Here is a 27,930-nt window from a genome sequence, read left to right as displayed (position 1 = left end):
CCAAGCTTGAAGAACAATGGGAATCATTGATTTTATTGGAGGAAAAGAAATTCCCATTATTTCTGTGGGCTTGGCTTGGAGCCTCCCAGCCTGAGGCTGAGGAATATTCCCTTGCCTGATATTCCCCTGCCTGGAACAACGTTTTTGGGATTTGGGACTGGGATTTACTGGGTGTTACTGGTGGAGCTGCCTTCCTCAAATTCCCAGCTTTCCTCTCCAAATCCCGGCTTGAAATTCTGGGAGCAGGAAAGGTTGGGGTCTGGAATTCCCTGCCAGGGGGATACAGAGCTGGGGTGGGATTTCTCCTTTGGGAATAACCTCGGGATTTGGGATGTGGATTATCCGGAGCTGGGGTGGGATTTCTCCCTTGGAATAGCCTCGGGATTTGGGATGTGGATGATCCGGAGCTGGGTTAGGTTTATCGCCTTGGGATTCCTGGTGGCCCCGGAATGTGGGATTTGGGATGTGGATGATCTGGAGCTGGGGTGGGATTTCTCCCTTGGCATTCCTGGTGGCCCCAGAATGTGGGATTTGGGATGTGGATGATCCGGAGCTGGGGTGGGATTTCTCCCTTGGAATAACCTCGGGATTTGGGATGTGGATGATCCAGAGCTGGGTTAGGTTTATCACCTTGGGATTCCCAGTGTCCCCGGAATGTGGGATGCAGGATTTGGGATGTGGATGGTCCAGAGCCAGGATGAGGTTCTTCCCTTGGGAAGAGCCCTGGGGTGAGGATGGTTCTGAGTCCAGGTGGTTTTCCTTCCTTGGGTGAAATCCCTGGGATGCAGGATCTGGATACTCTGGAGCTGGAGCTGGTTTCTCTTTTGGGAAGAGCTCTGGAAACCCTGGGATGTGGGAGATGTGGATATTCCAGAGCTGGGATGGGTTTGTCCCTCAGGAAGAGCCCTGGAATTCCCTGGATATGGGATATGGGGTGGGATTCCCATCCTGGGAAGAGCCCTGGCATTCCCGGGATGGAAGACATGGATGTGCTGGAGCTGGATTAGGTTTCTCCCTCAGGAGGAACCCTGGAAACCCCGGGATGTGGGATGTGGATACTCTTGAGCTGAAGTTGGTTTCCTCCCTCAAGAAGAGCCCTGGAAGCCTCGGGGTGGGAGATGTGGATGCTCCAGAGCTGGGATGGGTTTCCTTCCCTCGGGAAGAGCCCTGGCAGCCCCTGGACAGGGATATTCTGGAACTGGGATGGGTTTCCTCTCTTAAAAACAGCCCTGGAAACCCTGGGGTGGGAGATGTGGATGCTCCAGAGCTAGCATGGGTTTACTCCCTTGGGAAGATCCCTGGAAACCCTGGGATGTGGGATGAGGATGATCCTGAGTCTGGGTGATTTTCCTTCCTCGGGTGAAATCCCTGGGATGCAGAATCTGGATGCTCTGGAGCCAGGGTGAGGTTTGTCCCTCGGGAAGAGCCCTGGCAACCCTGGGATGGGAAATGTGGATATTCCAGAGCTGGGCTTGGTTTCCTTTTTTAAAAACAGCCCTGGAAACCTGGGATGGGAGACGTGGATACTCCAGAGCTGCAATGGATTTCTCCCTCGGGAAGAGCCCTGGAATTCCCTGGATAGGGATATTCTGGAGCTGGGCTTGGTTTCCTCTCTTAAAAACAGCCCTGGAAACCCTGGGATGTGGGAGATGTGGATATTTCAGAGCTGGGATGGGTTTGTCCCACAGGAAGAGCCCTGGAATTCCCTGGATATGGATACCCCGAAGCTGGGGTGGGTTTCCCATCCTGGGAAGAGCCCTGGCATTCCCGGGATGGAAGACATGGATGTGCTGGAGCTGGATTAGGTTTCTCCCTTGGGAGGAACCCTGGAAACCCCGGGATGTGGGATGTGGATACTCTTGAGCTGAAGTTGGTTTCCTCCCTCAAGAAGAGCCCTGGAAGCCTCGGGGTGGGAGATGTGGATGCTCCAGAGCTGGGATGGGTTTCCTTCCCTCGGGAAGAGCCCTGGCATTCCCTGGATAGGGATATTCTGGAACTGGGATGGGTTTCCTCTCTTAAAAACAGCCCTGGAAACCCTGGGATGTGGGATGTGGACACTCCGGAGCTGGGTGGGTTTGTCCCTCGGGAAGAGCCCTGGCAGCCCCGGATTTTTGGGATGTGGCTCTTGGCAGCTGCCGGCAAACCACACCCAGCTCCGAGGAAATCTGGGAGCCAAGGGCTGAGCTCGGATCCAGGATTTGCATCCAGGAGGGAAACCTGGCTGTAAACACTCAGTCCAAAGCTCCGGGTGGGAAGAAGTTGGGATTGGGTCTGTTTGGAGCAGGGAAAAGCCCTGGCAGAGCTCCGGAATGTCGGGAACCAGCTGGAAAATCTGGTGTCACCTTGGTTTTCCTTCCCGAGGCAGGTGACACCTTGCAGGGACATCTCTATCCCAGTGTCCCTGCGAGTGTCCAAGGAAAGGTTGGACGGGATTGGAGCAGCCTGGGATTGTGGGAGGTGTTGGGGTTGGGATGGGATTGAAGGTCACTTCCCACCCAAAGCATTCCAGGATTTTGGGATTCCATGGAGCTGCTGGGATGGCTCCAGGCTGAGGTTGTGGTTCTTGGCAAATCCCGTGGGATGCAGCTCCAGGAAAACCCTGAAATCCAGGGAATGCTCAGAGCCTTTTCCAGAGCTTTCCAGGAGCTCCAGGAGAGCTGGAGAGGGATCTGGGAAAAGGAATGGGAAACAGGGAATGGCTTCCCAGTGGGAAAGGGGAGATTTGTTGGGATTTGGGAAGGAATTTCTGGCTGGGCTGGAATTCCCAGGGAAGCTGTGGCTGCCCCTGGATCCCTGGGAATGTCCGAGGATGGATTTGGATCCCCCTGGGATCATGAGAAATGTGGGAATGGGATTGGATTGAAGCTCCATGGATCCCAAACCATTCTGGAATTCTGGGATCAAGGACACTCGGAATCCACCCAGAGGGATTTTGCTGGAATTCGGGGATGGCAAAGGGCAGGGAGATCCTTGCTGGAGTGCCGAGATTCCCAGGGAAGCTCCTCGATCCCGAAATTCCTTCCCAGGATGGATCCAACCTCAGGCTGGGAGAGCTGGGAATGGAGGGAATTCCCTGGGAAAGGGGAGATTGCTTGGGATTTGGGAAGGGATTCCCGGCTGGGCTGGAATTCCCTGGGAAGCTGTGGCTGCCCCTGGATCCCTGGGAATGTCCAGGGATGGATTTGGATCCCCCTGGGATCGTGGGAGGTGTTGGGGTTGGAATGGGATAGGATTTAGGATCCTTTCCCACCCAAAGCATTCCAGGATTCTCCAGCACTCCTCCTCCAGCCTAGGATTCCAGGAGGGGCTGAACCTTTTGGGGGTTGGGGTGGGAATTCCACCTCTGGGCACCATGGGAATGATCCTCACCCCTCGGGAATCTCCCACATCCCGGATCTTCTCCCAACTTCCCACCACTCTCCTCCATCCCAGTTTCCCGGCCCCAGCCGTCTCCCGAGGAGCTGAAGGCGCTGCTGGGAAAAGTCCACCGGCTCAACGAGACCATCCGGGAGCTCCAGCTGCAGCTCCCCCTTCCCAGGGGAGACCTCCTGGAGCACCTCTGGCGCCTCCAGGACCTCCTGCAGAACCACTCGGAGTCGCTGCTGATGCTGACGGCGTCGCTGCGGCGGCTGGAGCTCCTGCTGGGGAACCTGCAGAGCCAGGCGGGCCAGACGGAGCGCTCCGTGTCGCGCCTCTGGGACTCCCTGCTGCAGCAGAGCGACGCCGCCCAGCTGGAGCTCTCCCGGCTCTCCGTGGACGGCAACGGCACGCGGCTGCTCCTGGAGCACCACCAGCAGCTCCTGGGCCACCTGGGCGGGCGGCTGGAGGTGCTGGGCGAGCAGGTGGCGGCGCTGGGCGGGGCGGTGGATTCCATGAACCGCAGCTTCTCCTACGACGTGCGCGTGCAGCACGGCCGGCTGCGGGACCTGCAGGGGCTGCTGGGCAACGCCAGCACGGACACGAGGAGGATGAGGGTGGAGCACGCGGCCATGGAGAGGCAGCTGAGGCTGGAGCTGGCCCTGCTGGGCAACGTCACCGAGGAGCTGCGGCTGAAGGATTGGGAACGGTCCGTGGCGCTGAGGAACATCTCCGTCATCCGCGGTGAGCGGCTGGGGATGGTGGGAATGGTGTCCATGGTGTGGTGGGAATGGTGTGGTGGGAATGGTGTCCATGGTGTGGTGGGAATGGTGTGCTGGGAATGGTGTCCATGGTGTGGTGGGAATGGTGTGGTGGGAATGGTGTCCGTGGTGTGGTGAGAATGGTGTGGTGGGAATGGTGTCTGTGGTGTGGTGAGAATGGTGTGGTGGGAATGGTGTCTGTGGTGTGGTGAGAATGGTGTGGTGGGAATGGTGTCTGTGGTGGGAATGGTGTCCGTGGTGTGGTGGGAATGGTGTCCATGGTGTGGTGGGAATGATGCCATGGTGTGGTGGGAATGGTGTCTGTGGTGTCCATGGTGTCCGTGGTGTGGTGGGAATGGTGTCCGTGGTGTGGTGGGAATGGTGTCCGTGGTGTGGTGTCCATGGTGTGGTGGGAATGGTGTCCGTGGTGTGGTGGGTCAATTCAGCAAGGGTTGGAGAATCGTGGGATGGTTGAGGTTGGAAAAGCTCTCCAAGTTTGTTGCCTGGGAGCAGATCCCGATTCCCACCTGGCTCCAACTTTTCCTGGAATTTTGGAGATGGAGAAGATCCCTCAGGATTCTCCTTTTCTCCAGGCTGAGCTCCTTTCCCAGTTTCCTCAGCCACTCCTGATTCCCATTCCATTCCCATTCCCAATCCATTCCCTTCCCTGGACACCTCCAGCCCCTCCAGGTCTCTCCGGTCAAGAAGAACCCAAAGCCACCCCCTGTCCATCCCTGCTCAGGTGTCTCCATCCCCTTGGAGTCTCCAAATATTCCACGTTTAGCAGGAAAGCTCCCGAGATTCCCTCAAAAATGATGGGGAAAATCACTTCCCCCATCCCATCTTCTCCTCCTTTTCCACCCTCAGCCCTTCCCAAATCCTGGAATGGTTTGGGTGGGAAGGACCCCAAATCCCATCCCATTCCAACCCCGACACCTCCCGCCATCCCAGGCTGCTCCACGCTTTCCTCAGACACTCCCAGGGATCCAGGGGCAGCTCAGCTTCTCCGGGAATGCTGTGCCAGGGAGAGGAAAAATCCCGTGGAATTCCAACAGCTCCTGGGGGAGTTTCCCTCATCCCTGGGGGATCCCGATCCCTGGTTTTGGGGTGCTGGGATCTCCCTGCCCCAATCCCTTTGGTGTTCCCACATTTCCCTCCTCCTCACATCCCTCTTTTCCCTCCCCACCCGTGGGAATGATGTCACCTGCTCTGGGGTGACATCAATCAGAGCCAGCCAGCCCCGGAATCAATCGCGTTGTCCCAAAACCAATCCCTTCCCGAGGGATCGATCAGCCCTGACACATTCCTGGCACCCCCAGCTTCCCTCCCTCCCCATCCCGTGGATAATTTCTGGATCCTCGTGCCCAGCTGGCTCCATCCCACCTCCAGATGTCCTTGGGCGAGGCCGCCGTGTTCCCGGCTGGAATTGGCCCAGGGAATGGTTTCATCCCGTTTTGCTTCTTCCCAAATCCTCGGCTATTCCAGCCTCTGGATTCCGGATCCTGGATTTGGGAATGGCAGCCTGGGAATGTCCCCAGGCTCCTCTCCAGCACCCCAGGAGTGCTCCAAGCACCTCCTGCAGCTCGGGAGGGACAACACGAAGGAATTTTGGGAGTCACTGGAGAATTCCCGGGATTCGCCGATCCCTGGGTGGGAAGTGCTGCATCCCAGCAGCTCCAGAGGGTGACAGGAAGGTCCCATCCATCGGAAAACTCCTGATCCTGCTGGGATCTGGGGCTGCCCCATCCCTGGACGTGTCTATTCCCGGGCTCTGGAATCCTTTTCCAGTGTCTGGAGACCATTCCCAGTGTCTGGTGACCATTCCCAAGTTCTGGAGCCCATTCCCACGATCTGGAGTCCATTCCCAAGGTCTGGAATACTTTTCCAAGGTCTGGAGACCATTCCCAGGATCTGGGGTCCATTCCTGGAGTCTGAAGTCCATTCCCAGTTTCTGGAGCCCATTCCCAAGATCTGGGATCCATTCCCAAGATCTGGGATTCATTCCCAGGGATCTGGAGACCATTTCCAGGATTTGGAGTCCATTCCCAAGGTCTGGAATCCATCCTCAGGGTCTGGAGCCCATCTCCATGATCTAGGATCCATCCCGAGTGTTTGGAGTAAATTCCCAGGGTGTGGAATTCATCTCCATGTCTCAGATCCATTCCCAGGTTCTGGGGTCCATCCCTGGGATCTGGAGACCATTCCTAGGTTTTGGGGTCCATTCCCAGGGTCTGGAATCCATTCCCAGGGTCTGGAGCTCATTCCCAGGATCTGGAGATCATTCCCAAGGTCTGGAGTTCTTTTCCAGGATGTGGGATCCATTCCCAGGATCCCAAGTCCCTCTCAGCCCCTGGAGCCTCTCATTCCCTGGGAAATGACAACCAGGGAATTCCACATTTCCCATCCTCCTCTCCTAGGAATTCCACATTTCCCATCCTCCTCACCGTCTCCAGCCCGGGAGTTTCCCAGCTTTCCCCTGGCTCAGGATTCCACTCTGGATCCCACTGATCCCTACAGAATATTCCCAGATCCCAATTCCCAATCCATGGAAACCACTGCTCTTCCATCACCCCAACTGCCTCTCAGCTTCCCGAGTTCCTGGATTTTAGGAATTCCAGGAAAACAATTCCCAATCCTCCCTCTGGATGGGTGGGAATGACCCTTCCCAGTTCTCCCTGTTTTTCCTTATCCCAGGAGATTTTTTTCCCCATTTTTTATTTTTTTTCTTCAAACTCCTCCTTCCCGTTGTTTTGACTCCAAATTTTTCTCAGCTGTGGGGATTTGACCCTTGGCAGGCTGCAGGGATAAAATATTGGGTTGGGATTTTTTTGCTCATTCCCGGGATTTTTGCACCCAAAAACCAACCTCCCAAATCCTGCTGCCAATCCCGTCCTAAAAGATCATCTCCATAATTCCTGAAGGAATCCCTGGAATCTCAAAGGAATTCCCAAAGGAATCCCTGGAATCTCAAAGGAATTCCCAGAGGAATCCCCATCCCACCTGGACTAATGGATCACCCTGTCCATGGATGGTCCTTAAAGTCCCTCCCAAACCCCAATAATTCCGGGATTCTCTGAGCATTCCCAAAAGGCAAATTTTGCTCGATTCCCTACAATTATTTCATCGGGAATATCCTGATTTTTGGCCAAAAGGAAATTTCCTGGAGTCACGCTCAAGGTGGAGCTTCCAGATGAATTTTTTTGGTGGAACCCTGTCTGGAATTCCATATTTTTTATCCCTGCTTCGCTCCTGTTCCTTGGCAATCCCCGGATCTCCCCGTCCTGCCGCACATTCCCAAATCCAGGATGTGATTCCAACCCTCCCGCTGTGTTCCAGGGCCGCCGGGACCCAAGGGAGACCGAGGCACGGAAGGGATGGAGGGAGAGCCTGGCCTTCCCGGCCTTCCCGGCCTCCGAGGTAAGGAGAACATTCCCGGTGTCTGCGATCCCACAAAATCCCCCAAAATCCCATCCCGGAATAACCCGGCTGATCCACAGCCGATGGGACAACTCCTGGTGACTTCCCGACCCATCCCTTGGGACTTCCTGGTCCTGAAGGACACTGGGATGGATCTGCTCTCCCAGATCCTTGAGGGGAAAATGTCATCACCCACTCAGCTCCGGGAGGATCCATGTGGATATTCCCAGATTCCAGGAAATCTGGGAATATCTCCCACCCAGGCTGGAGCAGGAATTGTTCACCCCATTCCCAAACGGAGCACCAGGGCTGGAATTGCTGCTGGATCCCCCTTGGCTCCCAGACTTTTCCCGGGATGTTTTTCCCGATGTCAATTTTCCCACCTCCTTCTTAATCCCATTATTTCTGGGAGGAATTCCATGGTCCATGTCAAGGTCCAGATCCAGGTCCAGATCAAGTTCAACATGCAGGTCATGACCCAGATCCAGATCCAGATCCAACATTGGATTCATGTCAATATCAAGGTCCAAGTTCAGGTTCTGTTCAAGACTCAAGACCAGACCAGGTCCAGATCTAAGTCCAGTTCCAGGACCAGGTCCAGGTGCAGGTCCAGACCCAGATGTGGACCCAGGTCCATGTCCATGTGCAGCTCAAGGTCCAGAACCAGGCCCAGAACCAGATCTGCATCCAGGTCCACACTGAGGGCCAGGTCAAGGTTCACATCCACATCCAGAAGAAGATGCAGATCAAGGTCCAGATCCAGGGCCAGTTCCAGCACTAGGTCTGGATCCAGGAGCAGGATCAGGTCTAGATCCCAATCCAAGCCTAGGTCCAGGTCAAAGTCCAGGTCAAGGACCAGCTCCAGGTACAGACTCAGGTCCAGGTCCAGATCTGGTTTCAAGTCCAAGTCCAAGTCTGGATCCAAATCCAGGTCTGGAGTAAAATCCAGGTCAAGGTTTAGTTCAAAGTCCAGGACCAGGTCCAGATCCAGGTCTGGATCCAAATCCAGATGCAGACCCAAATCCGGGTCCAGGTCCAGGATCAGGTCCAGGTCCAGACCCATCCCTGTTATTCCCTGCTCCAAACCCACCCCATAGGGCTCCAGATGTCAGAGGGAGCTCCACGACCAGACCCAGATCCATCCCTGGAATGTCCTGCTCCAAGGACTCTGGATGTCAGAAGGACCTCCAGGTCCTGATCCAGACCTAGATCCTGATCCAGACCCAGATCCATCCCTGGAATCTCCTTTTCCAAGGACTCAGAGGCTGCTCCAGCGCCCCAGCCCCACTGGGATTGCTTTGGGCTCAAACCCTCGGATTTTGGGATCGCTCCTTCCCAAGCAAGGCAGGGCCAGCCTGGAAATCCGATCTCCCTCGGACAGCCTCTCCAGCTGTTCCGATCTCCCCAGCTGGAATTCCTGGCGCTGGAATTCATGGTTGTTTTCCTTGGGTGTAACAACCCTCGGAACTATATTGGCTCTTTTCCTTGGTTTTCCTTTTTTTTTCCCCCGTTTTTTTCTTGTTCAAACAGAAAAACAAAACAATGCCGGGAGGGTTCACCTTCGGGAGGAATTGTGGGAAAAGCCATGATTTTTAGGTGTTTCTCCGGTGTTTTTTGGGATGTGGGATCTCAGAAGGTCGGGTGCAGGTGTATCCCTAAAAAATCCCCTTTTCCATGGCAAATCTGCCCGACTGCAAAAATCCAGGTCCTGATCCCTCCTCGGGATGGACACAGCAGGGATGGATTTGGGCTCCGGATAATCCAGAGTTGGAGCTGGAATTCCTCCTGGCAGATTTTTTCCTCATAAACCAGAGGAAAATCGTGACAAAGTTTGGAAAAGCCCAGCCCAGGAAGGGTGAGAGGGCAGTGCCGAGGGAATCCAGGGCTCCTTCCACATGGATTGATCCAGGCTGGGATCCTGGAGGAGATTCAGATCCAATCCCAGGCTTGGGATGATCCCTGATGGATCATTCTGGTGGGATTGTCCCCAGGTGCCACCAGGTGCCACCAGGTGCCAGCTCCAGGAGTCCTTTCCTCACCCCAGGTCCAGGTTGGGATCCAGGATCAGGTTCAGGTCCAGGTCCAAATCCAAATCCAAGGCCAGCTGCAGACCCAGATCCAGGACCAGATCCACAACTGGATCCAGGTCCAGGGTGAGACCCACATCTGGATTCAGCTCCAGGGCAAGGTCCAGGATCAGTTCCAGGTCCTTACCCAGATCCAAGGCCAGATGCAGACTCAGATCCAGGACCACATCCAGGTTCAGATCCACAACTGGATCCAGGTCCAGGATGGGCTCCAGGATCAGGTCCAGGTCCAGGTTCAGAGCCACATCTGGATTCAGCTCCAGATCAAGGTCCAGGATCAGGTCCAGGTCCTTATCCAGATCCAAGTCCAGATGCACACTCAGATCCAGGTCCAGGTTCAGATCCACAACTGGATCCAGGTTCAGGTCCTTATCCGGGTCCAAGTCTAGTTCCAGAACCAGGTCCAGGACCAGATCCACATGTGGATCCAGGTCCAGTTCCAGATCCAGGTCCAGGGCCAGATCCACATCTGGATTCAGCTCCAGATCAAGGTCCAGGATCAGTTCCAGGTCCTGATCCAGATCCGAGTCCAGATGCAGACTCAGATCCAGGACCAGATCCAGGACCAGATCTACAACTGGATCCAGGTCCAGGTTGGGGTCCAGGATCAGGTCCAGATCCAGGTTCAGATCCACAACTGGATTCAGCTCCAGATCAAGGTCCAGATCCAAGTCCAGATGCAGACCCAGATCCAGGACCAGATCCATGACTGGATCCAGGTCCAGGTTGGGCACCAGGATCAGTTCCAGGTCCTGATCCAGATCCAAGTCCAGATGCAGACTCAGATCCAGGACCAGATCAAGGTCCAGTCCTAGGACCAGATCCACAACTGGATCCAGGTCCAGGTCAAAGTCCTGGATCAGGACCAGATCCAATTTCAGTTCCAGGACCAGGATCAGATCAGGTCCACAACCAGATCCAGATCCAGGACCCAATTCAGGCCAAGGTCCAGGATCAGGACCCAATCCAGATCCAGGACCAGGTCCCACATGGATGGAGGTCACCTCCAAGGCTTGGTTGTGTCCCCCAAGAAGGAATTCCCAAAATTCAGTCCCGGTTCCCGGAGGTCAGGAATGCTCAGATCAAGGGGTTTCACCCAATCCCTTCCCCAATAAATATCCAACTCATGGAAAACACAGATTCTGGAGACCTGTGCTCCATGGGGGGTCACATCCCAGTTCCTTGGGATCTCCTCCTGGTTTTCCAGGATTGTTCTCCAACCTTGGAGCCCAATTACCCCAAAGCTCAGAAATCCCTTAGAATTTATCCACCCGGATAAATCCATCCTGTATCCAAGGGAAATGTGGGAAAAGGACAGCCCGGACTCTCCGGGGTCTCCCGGTGTTCCCGGAGTGCTGGGAAAGGACCGGAGAGCGTGGGGATTGTGGAATTCTGCTGGAATTGTCTCATTTGGTGTCCTTGTCGTCATTCCAGGCCTTCCCGGGGAGAGGGGGCTGCCGGGACCCCGCGGGCTGAAGGGAGACCAGGGAGAGCTCGGCCCTCGCGGCGCCGCAGGAGTGCGCGGGTTCAAAGGTACGGATGGGAATTCCGGCCGGGAATGTGGGGCAGAGGTCATGGGAGGAGAGTGGGGGATCCTCTGGCTTGGGAACCTCCTGGAGGAACGGGAATCCCAAAAATTCCAAAACCACACCATTCCACTGAGAGTGGGAGATCCTCTGGCTTGGGAACCTCCTGAGTGAATGGGAATCCCAAAAATTCCCAAACCACACCAGTCCATTGAGAGTGGGGGATCCTCCAGATTGGATGGGAATCCCAAAAATTCCCAAACCACACCATTCCATTGAGAGTGGAGGATCCTCTGGCTTGGGAACCTCCTGGAGGAACGGGAATCCCAAAAATTCCTACACTGAATTCCACCAAGAGTGGGGGATCCTCCAGATTGGATGGGAATCCCAAAAATTCCAAAACCACACCATTCCACTGAGAGTGGGGGATCCTCTGGTTTTTTCCCATTCCTGGGTAAATGGGAATCCCAAATATTCCTACACTGACACCATTCGATCCTCCAGCTTGGGATCTCCTGGAGGAACGGGAATCCCAAAAATTCCCCAACCACACCAGTCCATTGAGAGTGGGGGATTCCCTGGTTTTTTCCCATTCCCAGGTAAATGGGAATCCCAAAAATTCCTACACCACCATTCCATTGAGAGTGGGAGATCCTCTGGCTTGGGAACCTCCTGGATAATCAGGAATCCCAAAAATTCCTACACCAACACCATTTGATCCTCTGGCTTGGGAACCTCCTGGATAATCAGGAATCCCAAAAATTCCTATACCAACACCATTCTACTGAGAGTGGGGGATCCTCTGGTTTTTTCCCATTCCGGGGTGAATGGGAATCCCAAAAATTCCTACACTGAATTCCACCAAGAGTGGGGGATCTTCCAGCTTGGGGACCTCCTGGATAATCAGGAATCCCAAAAATTCCTACACCAACACCATTTGATCCTCTGTCTTGGGAACCTCCTGGATGAACAGGAATCCCAAAAATTCCTACACCACCATTCCATTGAGAGTGGAGGATCCTCTGGCTTGGGATCTCCTGGATAATCAGGAATCCCAAAAATTTCAAAACCAACACCATTCCACTGAGAATGGGGGATCCTCCGGATTGGGAGCTCCTGGATGAACAGGAATCCCAAAAATTCCTACACTGAATTCCATTGAGAGTGGGAGATCCTCTGGCTTGGGAACCTCCGGATGAATGGGAATCCCAAAAATTCCAAATCCACACCATTCCACTGAGAGTGGGAGATCCTCCGGCTTGGGAACCTCCTGGATGAACAGGAATCCCAAAAATTCCCCCACTGACACCATTCCACGGAGGAACAGCAGTGGAGAGGGTTGGGTTTGGAGGGAATGGTTGGATTTGGGATTTTCTCCCATCCCATGCTTGGCTCCGGCAGGGATTTGGGAATAATTTCCCGTTTGTTCCCTGGGGCATTCCTGGCTTGCTGTGGTTTTCCATCTTCCCACACCTGGGAAAACTGGGATTGGGGAGTGGCCAGGCTGGGATTTAGTGGGACATAAATAGCTGGCATAGGAAATTCCAAACGGCAACCAAAACTGGGATTGGCAATCCCAAAAAATGTCCTTTGTGCCTCAAAATTCCTGCTGGGGAGGCAGGAAGGGAAAATATCCCGGGAAGAGGTGGGAGATGGAGGGAATGGAAACCTGGAGGGGATTGGGATTGGGATTGGGATTGGGATTGGGACTTGAAATTAAGATTCGGGATTGGGATTTGGAAGTAGGATTAGGGATAGGAATTATGACTTGGGATTGGGATTTGGATTTGGATTTGGAATTAGGATTAGGGATTGGAATTATGATTTGGGATTGGGGTTGGGATTTGGAATTAGGATTTGGGATTGGGTTTGGCATTGTGATTTGGAATTAGGATTTGGGATTTGGAATTGGGATTGGGATTTGGAATTAGGATTTTGGATTGGGATTTGGATGTGGATTGGCATTGGCATTTGGATTTGGAATTAGGATTTGGGATTGGGAATTGGGATTTGGAATTAGGATTTGGGATTGGGTCTGGCATTGGGATTTGGAATTAGGATTTGGGATTGGGATTTGGAATTAGGATTTGGGATTGGGATTGGGATTTGGAATTTGGATTTGGAATTAGGATTTTGGACTGGCATTTGGAATTCGGATTTAGGATTGGGATTGGCATTTGGGATTAGGATTTGGGATTGGGAAGGGACCTTGAAGATCCTTGAATTCCACGCCTTGCCATGGTCAGGAATTCCACTGTCCCAGGTTGCTCCAGGAGGTTGGAAAAATCCCCAGAGCATTGGGAACAGGAATTTTCTCACCAATCCATGCCAAATCCAGAGCTCCTCAAATCCAGAAATTATCCCAAAAATCCCCAGCTGGTTGAGTTGGGATTCCCCAGCCTGATGCTGGATTTGATTTACAAGGAATTCGGGAATTGTTTGGGTTGGAAAAGTTCTCCAAGTGCCACCAATCTGTGTCCCCAAGGGCCACATCCACTGGGATTTAAATCCCTCTGGGAATGGTGATCCCATTGCTGGACTCTGTGGTCTCTGAGGGTTTTTCCAACCTCAACAATTTTTGTGATTTTTGTTGTGATTTTTGGGTGATTTTTTGGGTGGTTTTCTCATGGATTTTGTTTGTTTGTTTTGGGTTTTGGTGGGTTTTTTTTTTTTTTTGGTGAATTTTTTTGCCGGAAAAAAATCTGAATTTTTGCACAAAAATTGGATTTTTGGGGTTTTAATGTATTTTTGTGATTTTTTGTGCCTTTTTTTTGGGTTTTTGGTGGGTTTTTCACAGGGAAAAAAATGGAATATTTGCCAAAAGAAATTTTTTTTTTTTTTTGGGTTTTATTGGTGATTTTTTGGCAAATTTTTTGTGATTTTCTGGGGATTTTTGGGGGATTTTTTTGCTGATGTCAATCCCTGGGAAGTTCCACCTGGCAGGATGAAATATTCCCAAATCCCACCACCATCCTGATGTCCCACGTGGGTTTGGGAGTCACTCCCAAATTCCATCCCCATTTCCCTCCTCCCGGAAATCAAGAATTCCCAAAGGGATTCACCCAACCCCTTTTCCCATGGAAATCCAGCGTTTGGGCAGTTTATGGGATTCTCTGGAATTTTATGGGAAACAGAGCCGGAGCTGGGCGTGGATCCAAACCCCTAAATCCCAGATTTCTGCAGGATTTGTCTCACCCTTCCCCAGGGATTTTCCTCCAAACCCTCAGTTCCCCGGGAATTGCATCCCAGAAATCCTGGGATGGGTTTGGATGTGGATGAATTTCATGGAAAATTCCAGGTTTGAACCTCTCCCGGTGTTGCTCCGAACTGGTGGAGGAAAAGCTTCTTTCCCTTCTCGGTGTTTTCCCATTTTCGATGGATTTTCCCTCAAAACGATCCCACTGGAGGATTTTTTCCCTCATTTCCACATGGGGAAAATTATTCCGGGAAGGATCCATCAGTTTTCCATGGAAAAGTCGTGCAGGGAATACAGCCAGGAGGAAACAGCAGGAAAATCCAAGGTGGATTTAGGGAAATTTCGGGATAAATCTGGGGGAATAAAAGAAGATTCCTGAACATCCCCAGGGAGGAGTTTTTGGGAATGTCGAACCTCCAGGAAAATGGGGATTGATGGATCCTCCTGGGGATTTTTCCAGGATTTTGGGGATTCACCAATCCCTGCAGATCCGTGGGAGGAGCTGAGGGTTTCCTGTGACCCAAATTCTCCCGAATTCCCGAGGTTCTTCCCAGGCTCAGAGGGAATTCATTCCCATTTTTGGGATGTTCTCCAACTGAGTTATTCCCAGCGGAGAATTCCCAGGGGGAGAGGAGAGGTGGGAAAGGGAAAAGCCCAGGGAAGCTGTGGCTGCTCCTGGATCAGCCTGGGATGGTGGGAGGTGTTGGAATGGGATGGGAATTCCCATGGGAATGGGATGATCCATAAATTCCCTTCCCACCCAAACCATCCCAGGATTCCACCATTCCCAGGTGACAGGAACTGGGAACATCCATGGATGATGCAGGGATGGGAATTCTCCTCCAGTTCCCACAATCCCAGGGGGATCCAAATCCATCCCTGGACATTCCCAGAGATCCAGGAATATCCGGGAATTCCAGCCCAGCCGGGAATTCCTTCCCAAATCCCAAGCAATCTCCCCTTTCCCAGGGAATTCCCTCCATTCCCAGCTCTCCCAGCCTGAGGTTGGATCCATCCTGGGAAGGAATTTCGGGATCAAGGAGCTTCCCTGGGAATCTCGGCACTCCAGCAAGGATCTCCCTGCCCTTTGCCATCCCCGAATTCCAGCAAAATCCCTCTGGGTGGATTCCAAGTGTCCTTCATCCCAGAATCCCAGAATGGTTTGGGATCCATGGAGCTTCAATCCCATCCCTTTTCAATCTCAGGTGGATCCAAATCCATCCTTGGACATTCCCAGGGATCCAGGGGCAGCCACAGCTTCCCTGGGAATTCCAGCCCAGCCAGCAATTCCTTCCCAACATCCCAACAAATCTCCCCTTTCCCACTGGGAAGCCATTCCCTGTCTCCTGTCCATCCATCCCTTTTCCCAGATCCCTCTCCAGCTCTCCTGGAGCTCCTGGAAAGCTCTGGAAAAGGCTCTGAGCATTCCCTGGATCCTTCCCTTCTCCAGCTGAGCATTCCCAGCTCTCCCAGAGCAATTCCAGCCCTTGGGAGATCTCCATGACCTCCTCTGGAATTGCTCCACCCGGATTCGCGATCCCGGAGCAGCAGCAGCAGCTCTGAGGACACCAATCCCCCTTTTCCATCTTCCCAAACTTTGGGATCATCCCATTTTCGGGATCATCCCATTTTCGGGATCATCCCATTTTTGGGATCATTCCATTTTTGGGATCATCCCATTTTCGGGATCATCCCATTTTCCTGCTCATCCCAAGCTCTCCCCACCCCGCTTTGGGTTCAAACCCATCCAACCCTTAAAATAACAATAATAATAATAATAATAATAATAACAATAATAATAATAATAATAATAATAATACAATCCAATTCCGGGGATTGCTTCCCAATCCCGATTTCCAGTGCTGGGAATGCTGCTCCAGCCCCCCTGGCGCCATTCCCGCTTTTCCATCTGGATCCCATCAGCTCCAGGCAGCTTTCCCTCTTCCCACACAGCTGAGAACAATTCCCTCCCGGAGCCTCCCAGGGAAAGGCAGGAATTTCCTGCCCGGATTGTTTTTTTTTTTGGGATTGTTTTGTATCCGATGTTTTCCGCCATCGGGGTTTCGCCTCGGCAGGTGGTGGTTGTTGTTCCTGGAGGTTGGAGAATCCCGGATTTGTCCCCTCGGGATGGGGCTGGGCTGGAAAACCGGGAATGAGGGAGGAGAAACCTCGGAGAGCCAAGGGGTGAGAGAGCTCGTTAGTGAGGTCATGGTGGGGATGGGAAATCATTATTTTCATATTGAGTCATTTGGGATGGTAAATGGTTATTGGGATATAAATTAATTGTTGGGATATCAAATTGTTATTGGGATTTTAAATCATTAGCTCATTAAATCATAACTTTGATATTCAATCATTATTGGGATATTAAATCATCATTGGGATATTAAATCATTGTTTTGATATTGAGTCATTTTGGGATGGTAAATCGTTATTGGGATAGAAAATAATTATTGGGATATAAAATAATTATTGGGATTTTAAATCCTTATTAGCTCATTGAATCATTGTTTTGATATTGAGTCATTTTGGGATGGTAAATGGTTATTGGGATAGAAAATAATTATTGGGATATAAAATAATTATTGGGATTTTAAATCCTTATTAGCTCATTGAATCATTGTTTTGATATGGAGTCATTTTGGGATGGTAAATGGTTATTGGGACATAAAATAATTGTTGGGATATCAAATCGTTATTGGGATTTTAAATCATTATTGGGATATTAAATCATTATTAGCTCACTAAATCATTGTTTTGATATTGAGTCATTTTGGGATGGTAAATGGTTATTGGGATAGAAAATAATCGTTGGGATATCAAATTGTTATTGGGATTTTAAATCGTTAGCTCAATAAATCATTATTGGGATATTGAATCATCATTGGGATATGAAATCATTAGTTTGAATTGAGGCACTTTGGGATGGTAAATGGTTATTGGGATGTAAAGTAATTGTTGGGATGTCAAATTATTATTGGGATTTAAATCCTTATTAGCTCATTAAATCATTACTTTGATAATCAATCATTAGTGGGATATTAAATCATCATTGGGATATTAAATCATCATTGAGATATTAAATCATTGTTTTCATATTGAGTCATTTTGGGATGGTAAATTGTTATTGGGACATGAAATAATCGTTGGGATATCAAATTATTATTGGGATTTTAAATCGTTAGCTCATTAAATCATAACTTTGATATTCAATCATTATTGGGATATTAAATCATCATTGGGATATGAAATCATTGTTTTGATATTGAGTCATTTTGGGATGGTAAATGGTTATTGGGATAGAAAATAATTATTGGGATATTAAATTATTATTGGGATTTTAAATCCTTATTAGCTCATTGAATGATTATTGGGATATTAAATCATCACTGAGATATTAAGTCATTAGTTTGATATGGAGTCATTTTGGGATGGTAAATGGTTATTGGGATAGAAAATAATTGTTAGGATATCAAATCATTATTGGGATTTTAAATCGTTAACTCATTGAATCATTACTGTGATATTGAATCATCATTGGGATATGAAATCATTATTTTGATATTGAGTCATTTTGGGATGGTAAATCATTACTGGGGTAGAAAATAATTATTGGGATGTTGAATCTTTGGTTTGATAGCAAATCATTATTGAGGTATTATTGGGATAAGAAATCATTTTGGGATATGAAATAGTTATTGGGATATTAAATCATTATTGGGATATTAAATAATTATTGGGATAGAAAATAATTATTGGGATATTAAGTCTTTGGTTTGATGGTAAATAATTATTGAGGTGTTACTGGGATAAGAAATCATTTTGGGATATGAAATAGTTATTGGGATTTTAAATCATCATTGGGATATGAAATCATTATTTTAATATTGAGTCCTTTTGGGATGGTAAATCGTTATTGAGATAGAAAATAATTGTTGGGATGTTGAATCTTTGGTTTGATAGCAAATCATTACTGAGGTTTTAAATTATTATTGGGATAAGAAATCATTTTGTGATATTAAATAATTATTGGGATAGAAAATAATTTTTGGGATATCAAATCATTATTGGAATTTTAAATCCTTATTAGGTCATTAAATCATTCTTTTGATATTGAATCATTGGGATATTAAATCATTATTTTGATATTAAATCATTATTTTGACATGAAATCATTCTTTGGGTTATTAAATCATTATTGGTATAATTAATCATTATTGGGATATTAATTCATTTTGATATTAAATCATTATTGGGATATTAAATCCTGATTGGCTTATCAAATCATTATTTTGATACTAAATCATTATTTTGATATTAAATAGTTATTGGGCAATGAAATCATTATTGGGATATTTAATCGTTATTGGGATAGTAAATAAATTTGGGATATTCAATCGTTATTGGGATATTAACTCATTAAAACCAAGTGGCTTTAGCCCCAAATTGGGAATTTCATCCCAAACTGGGAATTTCCATCCCAAATCAAGAATTTCATCCCAAATCAGGAATTTCATCCCCAAATTGGAATTTCTATCCCCAAATCAGGAATTTCCATCCCAAATCAGGAATTTCATCCCAAATCAAGAATTTCATCCCCAAATCAGGAATTTCCATCCCAAATTGGGAATTTCCATCCCAAATCAAGAATTTCATCCCCAAATCAGGAATTTCCATCACAAATTGAAATTTCCATCCCCAAATCAGGAATTTCATCCCAAATTGGGAATTTCATCCCAAATCAGGAATTTCATCCCCAAATCAGGAATTTCCATCCCAAATCAGGAATTTCATCCCAAATCAAGAATTTCATCCCCAAATCAGGAATTTCCATCCCAAATTGGGAATTTCCATCCCAAATCAAGAATTTCATCCCCAAATCAGGAATTTCCATCACAAATTGAAATTTCCATCCTCAAATCAGGAATTTCATCCCCAAATTGGGAATTTCCATCCCCAAATCAGGAATTTCATCCCCAAATCAGGAATTTCCATCCCCAAATCTGGAATTTCATCCCCAAATCAGGAATTTCATCCCCAAATTGGGAATTTCCATCCCCAAATCAGGAATTTCATCCCAAATCAGGAATTTCATCCCCAAATCAGGAATTTCCATCACAAATTGAAATTTCCATCCCCAAATCAGGAATTTCATCCCCAAATTGGGAATTTCCATCCCCAAATCAGGAATTTCATCCCCAAATCAGGAATTTCATCCCAAATCAGGAATTTCCATCCCCAAATCAGGAATTTCCATCCCCACATCGGAATTTCCATCCCCAAATCAGGAATTTCCATCCCCAAATCAGGACTTTCATCCCAAACTGGGAATTTCATCCCAAACTGGGAATTTTGTCCCCAAACCGTGATTTCCATCCCCAAACTGTGAATTTCCATCCCCAAATTATGAATTTCTATCCCTAAATCGGGAATTTCTGTCCCCAAATTGGAATTTCCATCCCCAAGCAGGGAATTTCATCCCCAAATTGGAATTTCATCCCCAAATTGGGACTTTCATCCCAAATCCAGGGTTTTTTTTGCCTTTCCGGACTCAGGATTCAGGATGAGGGAATTCCAGAACCGCCAACCCTCCCCTTCCCTGTGCCACCAGCTGAATTCCCGCAGGATTTTTGGGATTTTTGGGATTTTTGGGATTTTTCCGTCCCTGCGGAGCGGGATGGGGAACATTCCGGATCTTTCTCTCCCAGGTGAGCGCGGCCCCAAGGGGGACAAGGGGGACAGAGGAGCTGCTGGTGGCACAGGTGAGTTCCTGGGGAATCCATGGCGATCCCAGCCTGGAATTTGGGGAGTTTGTTGGGAATTAGGATCCTGGAGGGGAAATTCCTGATGTAAAGAGGTGAAGGATGATGGGGAAAACCATCCTGGGGTTTTCCTGCTCGTGGGGAAGGATTGGGAATGCTGAGGGGAGGGAAGTTTGAGGAAAGGAAAGTTTGAGGAAAGGAAAGTTTGAGGAAAGGAAAGTTTGAGGAAAGGAAAGTTTGAGGAAAGGAAAGTTTGAGGAAAGGAAAGTTTGAGGAAAGGAAAGTTTGAGGAAAGTTTGAGGAAAGTTTGAGGAAAGTTTGAGGAAAGTTTGAGGAAAGTTTGAGGAAAGTTTGAGGAAAGTTTGAGGAAAGTTTGAGGAAAGTTTGAGGAAAGTTTGAGGAAAGTTTGAGGAAAGTTTGAGGAAAATTTGAGGAAAGGAAAGTTTCAGGAAAGGAAAGTTTCAGGAAAGGAAAGGAAAGGAAAGGAGAAAAAGGGAAAAGGAAAAAATAAAGGAACTGGGAATGCTGAGGGAAGAGCTCTGGAATGCTGGTGGTTTCCTCAGGTTTGGGGACATCCTTACTTGGGGGCATTCCCCCTGGAATTCCAGGAATATCTCACCTTTAGGGACAGTTCTCCTGGAATTCCAAGAACAGTCCTCCCGCCACTCCAGGGATATTCCTCCTTGGGGACATTCCCCCCAGAATCCCAGGGCCACATCTCCCTGGGGACAGCCCTGCTGCCTCTCCAGGCCCCATTGGTGCCGGGAAGAGGAAGGACACAGCCCAGGCCGATCCTGTGGGGTTTTTTTGGGAATTCCAGAGTGGGAAAGGCTCCTGGAGCACCTGGGATGCTCCAGAGATGCTTCCCGGGAAATCCCGCGGCAGCCCGGGGTGGACATCCTGCTCTGATCCCGGATTTTGGAGAATTCTCAGGAATCCAAACAGCCCCAGGCTGGGTTGGGCTGTGGGACTGCCCTGGGTGGATGGTGCTGGTCTGGGAGGGGATTTTTGGGAATTCTCAGCTTTTCCCTTTGGGATGTCCTTTGGAGATGTTCCCTGGGGATGTTTGCTTGGAGCTGTCCCTTGGAGCTCTTCTAAGGGAATGTTCCTTGGAGATGTCCCTTGGAAATCTCCCTTGGAGCTGTCCCTTGGGGATGTCCTTTGGAGCTGTTCCTTGGAGATGTTCCTTGGAACTCTTCCAAGGGAATGTTCCTTGGAGATGGAATTATTCCTTGGAGATGTTCCTGGGAAATCTCTCTTGGAGCTGTCCCTTGGGGATTCCCTTGGAGATGTTTCCTTGGAGATGTTTCCTTGGAGACATTCCTTGGAGCTGCTCCTTGGAGCAGTTCCTTGGAGCTCTTCCAAGGAATGTCCCTTGGAGATGTCCCCTGGAGCTGTTCCTTGGAGCTGTCCCTCGGAGCTCTTCCAAGGAATGTCCCTTGCAGCTGTCCCTCGGAGCTTTCCCTTGGACCTGTTCCTTAGACCTCTCCCTGGAGCTGTACCTTGAAGCTCTTCTAATGGAATGTTCCTTGGAGTTGTTCCTTGGAGCTGTCCCTCGGAGCTGCTCCTTGGAGCTCTTCCAGGGGAATGTTCCTTGGAGATGTTCCTTGGAGCTCATCCTTGGAGATGTCCCCTGCAGATGCCCCTTGTATGTGTCCCTTGGAGCTGCTCCTTGGAGATATTCCTTGGAGCTCTTCCAAGGGAATGTTCCTTGGGGCTATCCCATGGAGCTGCTCCTTGGAGATGCTTCCATGGAATTATTCCATGGAATTCCATGGAATTATTCCTTGGAGATGTTCCTGGGAAATCTCCTTTGGAGCTGTCCCTTGGGGATGTCCTTTGGAGATGTTCCTTGGAGCTGTTTCCTTGGAGCTGTCCCTGGGGCTGTCTCTTGGACCTCTTCTAAGGGAATGTCCCTTGGAGCTCCTCCTTGGAGCTGCTCCTTGGAGCCATTCCTTGGAGCTCTTCCAAGGGAATGTTCCTCTGAGATGTCCCTGGGAGATGACCCTAGTACGTGTCCCTTAGAGCTGTCCATTGGAGCTGTCCCTTAGAGATGTTCCTTGGAACTTTTAGAGCGAGTTACTCTGAGAGACACATTCCTAGGAAATCTCTCGTGGAGACATCTGTTGGAGCTGCTCCTTGGAGCTGTCCCTTGGAGCTGCTCCTTGGAGATGTTCCTTGGAGCTCTTCCAGGGAATTATTCCTTGGAGATATTCCTGGGAAATCTCTCTTGGAGCTGTCCTTTGCAGCTGCTCCATGGAAATCTCCCTTGGAGCTGTCCCTGGAGCTGCTCCTTGGAGCTCTTCTAAGGGAATGTTCCTTGGAGATGTTTCCTTGGATCTGCTCCTTGAAGGTGTTCATTGGAGCTCATCCTTGGAGATGTTCCTTGGAGCTCATCCTTGGAGATGTCCCCTGCAGATGCCCCTTGTATGTGTCCCTTGGAGTTGTCCCTTGGGGATGTCCCTTGGACCTGCTCCCTGGAGCTGTCCCTTGAAGCACTTCTAAGGGAATGTTCCTTGGAGATGCCCCTTGGAGACATCCCTTGGAGCTGTCCCTGAGGCTGTCCCTTGGGGATGTTCCTTGGAGATGTTCCTTAGACCTGTCCCTGGGACTGTCCCTTGAAGCTCTTCCAAGGGAATGTTCCTTGGAGGTGTCCCCTGGAGATGCCCTTTGTATGTGTCCCTTGGAGCTGTCCCTGGGGCTGTCCCTTGGAGTTGTCCCTTGGAGCTCTTCCAAGGAATGTCTCTTGGAGCTGTCCTTTGGAGCTGTTTTTAGACCTCTCCCTGGAGCTGTACCTTGAAGCTCTTCCAAGGGCATGTGTCGCTGTTGAGCCGCTAGCAGAGAAGAGGACCCCAGTTCTCAGTGTAGCAAGAAAAGCATTTATTATTTTGATTTCCATATATATATAGACTTTTCAGAGGTCACCCAGATTGGTCAGTCAGAACCCTCCCCCTAGGCCTGATTGGCCAGGCCTGAACTGTCCAAATCTCGAGACACTGTTTTTAATAACATCCAAACTTTATCTCTGTTTATAAAACACAACGGAATGTTCTCACGAGAAAGACCTGTGCTAGCCACAGACATGTTTCTTGGAGCTCTTCTAAGGGAATGTCCCTTGGAGCTCCTCCTTGGAGATGTCCCATGGAGCTCCTCCTTGGAGATGTTCCTTGGAGCTCTCCCCAGAGCTCTCCCCAGCTCCATCCCCATCTCCTCCACACCTCCATTCCCGCAGCAGCTCCGGAGGAGGGCGCGGTGCGGCTGGTGAACGGCTCCGGCTCCCACGAGGGCCGCGTGGAGGTGTTCCACGAGCGCCGCTGGGGCTCCGTGTGCGACGACGGCTGGGACGGCAAGGACGGCGACGTGGTGTGCCGCATGCTCGGCTTCCGCGGCGCCGCCGACGTCTTCCGCATGGCGCGCTTCGGCCAAGGTGGGATCATCCTGCGGGAATGGGGAATCATCCGGAGAGACAGATCCCCAGGGAATGGGGACCTTCCCACCCCTGCCAGAGCTCTGGGAAACATCCCCAGGGTGGGATTTTGGGGGGTCTGGATAGGGTTGGGTTGGTGATCCTGGTGGGTCTCGTCCAGCTCTGGAGATTCCAGGATCCTCTTAACTCCTCGGAGCTGATGGATCCCGAAAAAAGCTGCTCTGGGAATGCAGCCGGAGCTTTGCAGAGCTGCTGTGCCTCATTCCCACCCTGGGAGAATTCGGAATGTGCTTTCCAACCATTGCTCCATGTTCCATCCAACCTTTCCTTGGGCATTCCAGGAATCCAGGGGCAGCCATGGATTATCCGGGAATTCCAGCCCAGCCAGCAATCCCTTCCCAAATCCCAAGCAATCTCCCCTTTCCCAGGGAATTCCCTCCATTCCCAGCTCTCCCAGCCTGAGATTGGATCCATCCTGGGAAGGAATTTTGGGATCGAGGAGCTTCCCTGGGAATCTCGGCACTCCAGCAAGGATCTCCCTGCCCTTTGCCATCCCCGAATTCCAGCAAAATCCCTCTGGATGGATTCCGAGTGTCCTTGAGCCCAGAATCCCAGAATGGTTTGGGATCCATGGAGCTTCAATCCCATAAATCCCATTCCAACCCCAGGGGGATCCAAATCCATCCTTGGACATTCCCAGGGATCCAGGGGCAGCCACAGCTTCCCTGGGAATTCCAGCCCAGCCAGCAATTCCTTCTCAAGCTCCCCTTTCCCACTGGGAAGCCATTCCCTGTTTCCCGTCCCTTTTCCCAAATCCCTCTCCAGCTCTCCTGGAGCTCCTGGAAAGCTCTGGAAAAGGCTCTGAGCATTCCCTGGATCCTTCCCTTCTCCAGCTGAGCATTCCCAGCTCTCCCAGCAGCCGCGGCTCTCTCCACCCCCGGCTGGATCCATGGAAATCCCAATCCCCATCCCTGTCTCCGCAGGCACCGGGAAGATCTGGATGGATGACGTTTCCTGCACGGGGAACGAGGATTCCCTGGAGCTCTGCGGGTTCTCGGGATGGGGGAAAACCAACTGTGGTCATGCCGAGGACGCCGGGGTGCGATGTCTGACGCCCTAAAAACCCCAAATCCATCCCAATCCCTGGATCCCAAAACCCCAAATCCATCCCAATCCCTGGATCCCAAAACCCCAAATCCATTCCAATCCCTGGATCCCAAAACCCCAAATCCATTCCAATCCCTGGATCCTAAAACCCCAAATCCATCCCAATCTCTGGATCCTAAAACCCCAAATCCATTCCAATCCCTGGATCCCAAAACCCCAAATCCATCCCAATCTCTGGATCCTAAAACCCCAAATCCATCCCGAACCAGGCCAGGATCTCATCCCATCATCCAGATCCTAAAACCCCAAATCCATCCCGAACAAGGCCAGGATTTCATCCCATCATCCGGATCCCAAAACCCCAAATCCATCCCAAATGGCGTCAGGATGTCATCCCAGGATGTCATCCCAATCCCTGGATCCCAAAACCCCAAATCCATCCCAAATGGGGCCAGGATCTCATCCCAATCCCTGGATCCTAAAACCCCAAATCCATCCCGAACAGCATGGGCTCATCCCATCCCCTGGATCCTAAAACCCGTTCTGCAGCAATGGGTTTATTCCGAGAGAAATAAAGGCTTTTTATTCTTCTCCGGGTGGGGGAAAGAGAAATGGGGTTGGTCTGGGGGATCAGAGAGTGATTGGGATTTATGGGGTTTATGGGGTCTGGGGGGATCAGAGAGTGATGGGGTTTATGGGGTTGTGGGGTCTGGTGGTTTATGGGGTCTGGGGTTTATGAGGTCTGGGGGATCAATGAATGATTGGGATTTATGGGGATTATGGGGTTTATGGGGTTTATGGGGTTTATGCGGTCTGGGGGTTTATGGGGTCTGGGGGATCAGTGAACGATTGGGATTTATGGGGTTTATGGGGTCTGGGGGGATCAATGAACGATTGGGATTTATGGGGTTTATGGGGTCTGGGGGATCAGTGAATGATTGGGATTTATGGGGTTTTATGGGGTCTGGGGGATCAGTGAACGGTTGGGATTTATGGAAATTATGGGGTTTATGGGGTTTATGGGGTTTATGGGGTTTATGCGGTCTGGGGATTATGGGGTCTGGGGGATCAATGAACGATTGGGATTTATGGGGTTTATGGGGTCTGGGGGGATCAGTGAACGGTTGGGATTTATGGGGTTTATGGGGTCTGGGGGGATCAGTGAACGATTGGGATTTATGGGGTTTATGGGGTCTGGGGGGATCAATGAACGATTGGGATTTATGGGGTTCCTTGGGCTAGGAATTTATGGGGGTCTGGGGGCTGTGAGGAGTCCAAGAGCAATGGGGTTTATGGGGTCTGGGGGTATCAAAGAGTGATGGAGTTTATGGGGTTTTATGGGGGTTTGGGTTCTGTGGGGTGTCAACGAGGGATGAGGGTTTGGGGGGTTTATGGGGCCTGGGGGGGTCAAGGAACAATTGGGATTTATGGGTTTTATGGGGGTTTGGGTTCTGTGGGGCATCAAGGAGTGATGAGGGTTTGGGGGTTTGGGGTCTTGATGGTCAAGGAATGATTGGGATTTATGGGGTTCCAGGGATTTATGGGGGTCTGGGTGCCATGGTGGATCAGAGAACAATGGGGTTTATGGGGTTTTATGGGTTTTGGGTTCTGTTGGGCGTCAAGGAGGGATGAGGGTTTAGGGGGATTTGGGGTCTGGGGGGGATCAATGAACAATCAGGATTTATGGGGTCTGGAGGGGTCAAAGAGTGCTGAGGATTTCTGGGGTCTGGGGGGATCAAAGAACAATGGGGTTTATGGGTTTTATGGGGGTTTGGGTTCTGTGGGGCATCAAGGAGTGATGAGGGTTTGGGGGTTTGGGGTCTTGATGGTCAAGGAATGATTGGGATTTATGGGGTTTTATGAGGGATTTATGGGGGTCTGGGTGCCATGGTGGATCAGAGAACAATGGGGTTTCTGGGGTTTTATGGGTTTTGGGTTCTGTTGGGCGTCAAGGAGGGATGAGGGTTTAGGGGGATTTGGGGTCTGGGGGGGATCAATGAACAATCAGGATTTATGGGGTCTGGAGAGGTCAAAGAGTGATGAGGATTTATGGGGTCTGGGGGGACCAAAGAACAATGGGGTTTATGGGGTTTTATGGGGTTTGGGTTCTGTGGGGTGTCAAGGAGCGATGAGGGCTTGAGGGGATTTGGGGTCTGGGGGATCAATGAACAATTGGGATTTATGGGGTTTTATGGGGGTTTAGGGTCTTGGTGGTCAGGGAAAAATTGGGATTTATGGGGTTTTATGAGGGCTTGAGGGGATTTGGGGTCTGGGGGATCAATGAACAATCAGGATTTATGGGGTTTTATGAGGGTTTGAGGGGATTTGGGGTCTGGGGATCAATGAACAATCAGGATTTATGGGGTCTGGGGGTCAAAGACTGATGAGGCTTTATGGGATGGCACGGACCCTACAGAGACACCCCAAACCCCTCGCTGACCCCACACAGCCCCCAAACCCCCCAACAGCCCCAGCCACGCCCCTATAGGCCACGCCTCTATAGGCCACGCCCCTTTAGGCCACGCCCCTCCAGGTGTGTTCATTCTGCACTTCCCGGTTTTTGGGGCTCCGGAGGTGCTTTCCGTGGGAGCAGACACGGCCCGGGGGGACTCGGCGTGCGGGAATTTTGGGAATTTTGGGAGCACTGACTGCCCGTGGGACAGAGGATGCAGGAATTGTGGGATGATTGACTGTGGGATGAGCTCGGGAAGCAGGAATTTTGGGAGAATTTTCTGCCCGTGGGATGGACTGAGGGTGCAGGAATTTTGGGAGGGCTGGACTCGGGATGCAGGAATTTTGGGACCACTGACTGCCCGTGGGATAACTCAGGATGCAGGAATTTTGGGAAGGCTGGACTCAGGATGCAGGAATTTTGGGGTGATTGACTGTGGGATAACTCAGGATGCAGGAATTTTGGGAAGGCTGGACACAGGAAGCAGGAATTTTGGGAGAATTTTCTGCACTGGGATAACTCAGGATGCAGGAGTTTTGGGAGGTGGAGGGGGAATTTTGGGTGCTCCCTGTGGGATGACCCAGGATGCAGGAATTTCGGGAAGTCTGGACGCGGGATGCAGGAATTTTGGGATGACTGCCCGTGGGATAATTCAGGATGCAGGAATTTTGGGAATTTCGGGAATTTCGGGAGCGCTGCCTGCCGGTGCGATGCACTCACGAAGCAGGAAAAGCAGATTTTTCAGGGATTGTCTCACTTCCCCCGATCCTGCTCTGCCCCTGCCGGTGACCAATCCCCTCTCTCCCTCTATCCCGATCCCGATTTTCCCTTGGATTTT

The 27,930-nt window shown here is 50.4% G+C and overlaps 1 protein-coding gene across 2 annotated transcripts in view; it reads left to right on the top strand.

The window, feature by feature from the left end:
* SCARA5 (scavenger receptor class A member 5) overlaps positions 1-25,230 on the top strand; it is a 31,655-nt gene extending 6,425 nt beyond the window's left edge. Inside the window, exons 4-9 of one of the 2 annotated variants that reach the window (XM_085057226.1) lie at positions 3,433-4,101; positions 7,455-7,535; positions 11,057-11,155; positions 20,053-20,106; positions 23,339-23,533; positions 24,517-25,230. In XM_085057226.1, coding sequence (XP_084913352.1) covers positions 3,433-4,101; positions 7,455-7,535; positions 11,057-11,155; positions 20,053-20,106; positions 23,339-23,533; positions 24,517-24,653 — 1,235 coding nt within the window. In that variant the 3' untranslated portion in view covers positions 24,654-25,230. The remainder of the gene's footprint in view (positions 1-3,432; positions 4,102-7,454; positions 7,536-11,056; positions 11,156-20,052; positions 20,107-23,338; positions 23,534-24,516) is intronic. The other variant, XM_085057227.1, reaches the window with a different exon arrangement.
* The last annotated feature ends 2,700 nt before the right edge of the window (positions 25,231-27,930 follow it).

The sequence above is a fragment of the Lichenostomus cassidix genome, chromosome 3, assembly GCF_008360975.1.
Source record: "Lichenostomus cassidix isolate B80296 chromosome 3, HeHo_3.0, whole genome shotgun sequence".
In the NCBI taxonomy this organism is placed as follows: Eukaryota; Metazoa; Chordata; class Aves; order Passeriformes; family Meliphagidae; genus Lichenostomus; species Lichenostomus cassidix.
This window is presented reverse-complemented; position numbering and strand designations above follow the sequence as displayed.